General features: G+C 45.8%; 1 protein-coding gene across 1 annotated transcript; it reads right to left on the minus strand.

Moving 5' to 3' along the window:
- Positions 1 to 318: 318 nt before the first annotated feature.
- LOC119662079 lies at positions 319 to 891 on the minus strand. The gene has a single exon (XM_038071632.1). It carries the CDS (start codon positions 889 to 891, stop codon positions 319 to 321), a length of 573 nt encoding a protein of 190 aa, XP_037927560.1.
- Between the last annotated feature and the right edge of the window lie 1,041 nt (positions 892 to 1,932).

Genomic DNA, 1,932 nt, shown 5'->3' on the forward strand with positions numbered 1-1,932 from the left:
AATCCTCGATTGCGTTTAGTTTTGTTTGAAACTCGCCGATGCTGTCGTTAGGTGTTAGATAGCAGCTCATGAGGGTGAAGTTGCGGTTTCGCACCCAAACGTATCCGTCTCCAGCACCGCTAACTAAAAAAGGGAAGTTTTCAGCGCATGGAAGCCAAATGGCTGCTGTTCCACTGCTATCAGCCAAGTAGGCACCACTATTGATTTCTCTATACTGTTCGCTGATTATGACAACATCCACGTTCCGTTCATGCACGAGTTGTAATAGGAGGGCGTCTGCTGTCTTGCTTCGGTGCATGTTTGCTTGCAGAAATCTTGTCATTTCTGGGTTTTAACCGATGTACATTTGCCAGATGCGGCGATGTGATCTACGGTTTTAAGGCCAGCGTCAGAACATATGTAGCACTTTGAAGGGTTCGTGCAATCCTTTAATTTGTGTCCAGGTTCGCCACATTTGATGCAAAGATTCGTTCTGTCTGGACCCTTGCAGTTTCTTTGAATGTGTCCTACGCCATGGCACCTGAAACAGCGCTTAGTTTCAGTGCGTATCCGCATTTTCGCTCTGATCCATCCAATAGTGATTGAGCCTGCTTCGAGAAGCTTTTCCGCTGCTGTGGTTGGGAGTTGTACATAAGCTCTAACCAATTCTCGGTTATTCGGTTTAGTGACCATGGCTTTCAATCGATCAATTCCATTTGGAAGGATTCGTTTGACGGCTTCTTCGACTTCAGCAGTTGTCGTGAGCGCATCAAGGTCCCTTATCTCTATTGTGGTTGTTGGTGTTAGCCCGGTTACCTCCACTGTTTCCTGCAAAGCGCTCCTAATTTTTTCGCAGAACTCTAGGCTTGCTTTATTCCCTTTATCAAGCTCTAGTAACATGGCTCCCGACATTGTCTTCCGAACTGTGCGAATTTTGACTTCCGAATCGCCCGGCTTGACGTTCGAACGGAGGTTTTTTAAGATATCCGAGTAGGTTTGGCTTCCCGTCGGTTTTATAAGGACGGCTTCTGTCTTCGGACCCCTGTTCTTGTTTGATCTGGTCCTACTTGCTTCTGCCTCTATCTTCCTCGTGGACTTTGATTGTTTCTTCGTGTCGGCAGCTGGTCTCACTTTTCCATTCGAGGTGGCAGGGGTATTGTTTTCCTGGTTCCCGTTTGCCTTTGGGCTTTTAGGCTTCTTCCGGTTTACGGTTTGCCATTCTCCGGATCTGTCTTCTCGAATTTTTTTTGGCGCTCTCATTCTCTGTTGTTTGCGCCACTGGACTTGTTGCCACACGCTTTTGTCGTTGCACGTTCGGTGTGGCAGTCAGAATAGTCTCCTTTCGCAGTTTTTCTCTTTTTTCTATTGCTTTAACCCAACCTTGGTGGTAAACGGTCATCAAATCAAACTGCGTTTGCAGTTCATAAACGCCCTCTTTAATGTCCGTCGAGACATTTCTTTGCCGATTTATGGCTTGCTTTATTTTGTTTAGGGCGGTTACGCATTTTTCAAATGTTATCGCCTCTTCTTTCTTCATTTTGTACTCATTTCCCGATGAAATGTGCACACCATTCGTCTTTTGTGGCACCTTTGGCGTGCCTTCTTTCATTGCGGACTTCCCTGGTCCATCTTGTATTGACATTTGTACATTTACATCATTCGTGAACTTCTTTAGACCATCTTGTACTGGCACTTCCGTTGACATTTTTGTATTGTTGGTATTCATGTTTTTTGGGTCCAAACTTCTAGCCGCTATCGATGTTCGATTGTATAGTCGCTCGTAACGATCCCCATGGTTATCTATGCAAAGCAGGGAGGCCATGCAAGGGTTGACACAATTCCTTATGGGAGATTGTGTTCAGAGCCAGGATCTGGCGCAGGTCAGGAGTACTCTCAACTGAGCCTATATCACCAACTTAATGGTGACGAGACATCGAACGTACTTGGAGACTT

The sequence above is a fragment of the Teleopsis dalmanni genome, chromosome 1, assembly GCF_002237135.1.
Source record: "Teleopsis dalmanni isolate 2A chromosome 1, ASM223713v2, whole genome shotgun sequence".
Classification (NCBI taxonomy): domain Eukaryota; kingdom Metazoa; phylum Arthropoda; class Insecta; order Diptera; family Diopsidae; genus Teleopsis; species Teleopsis dalmanni.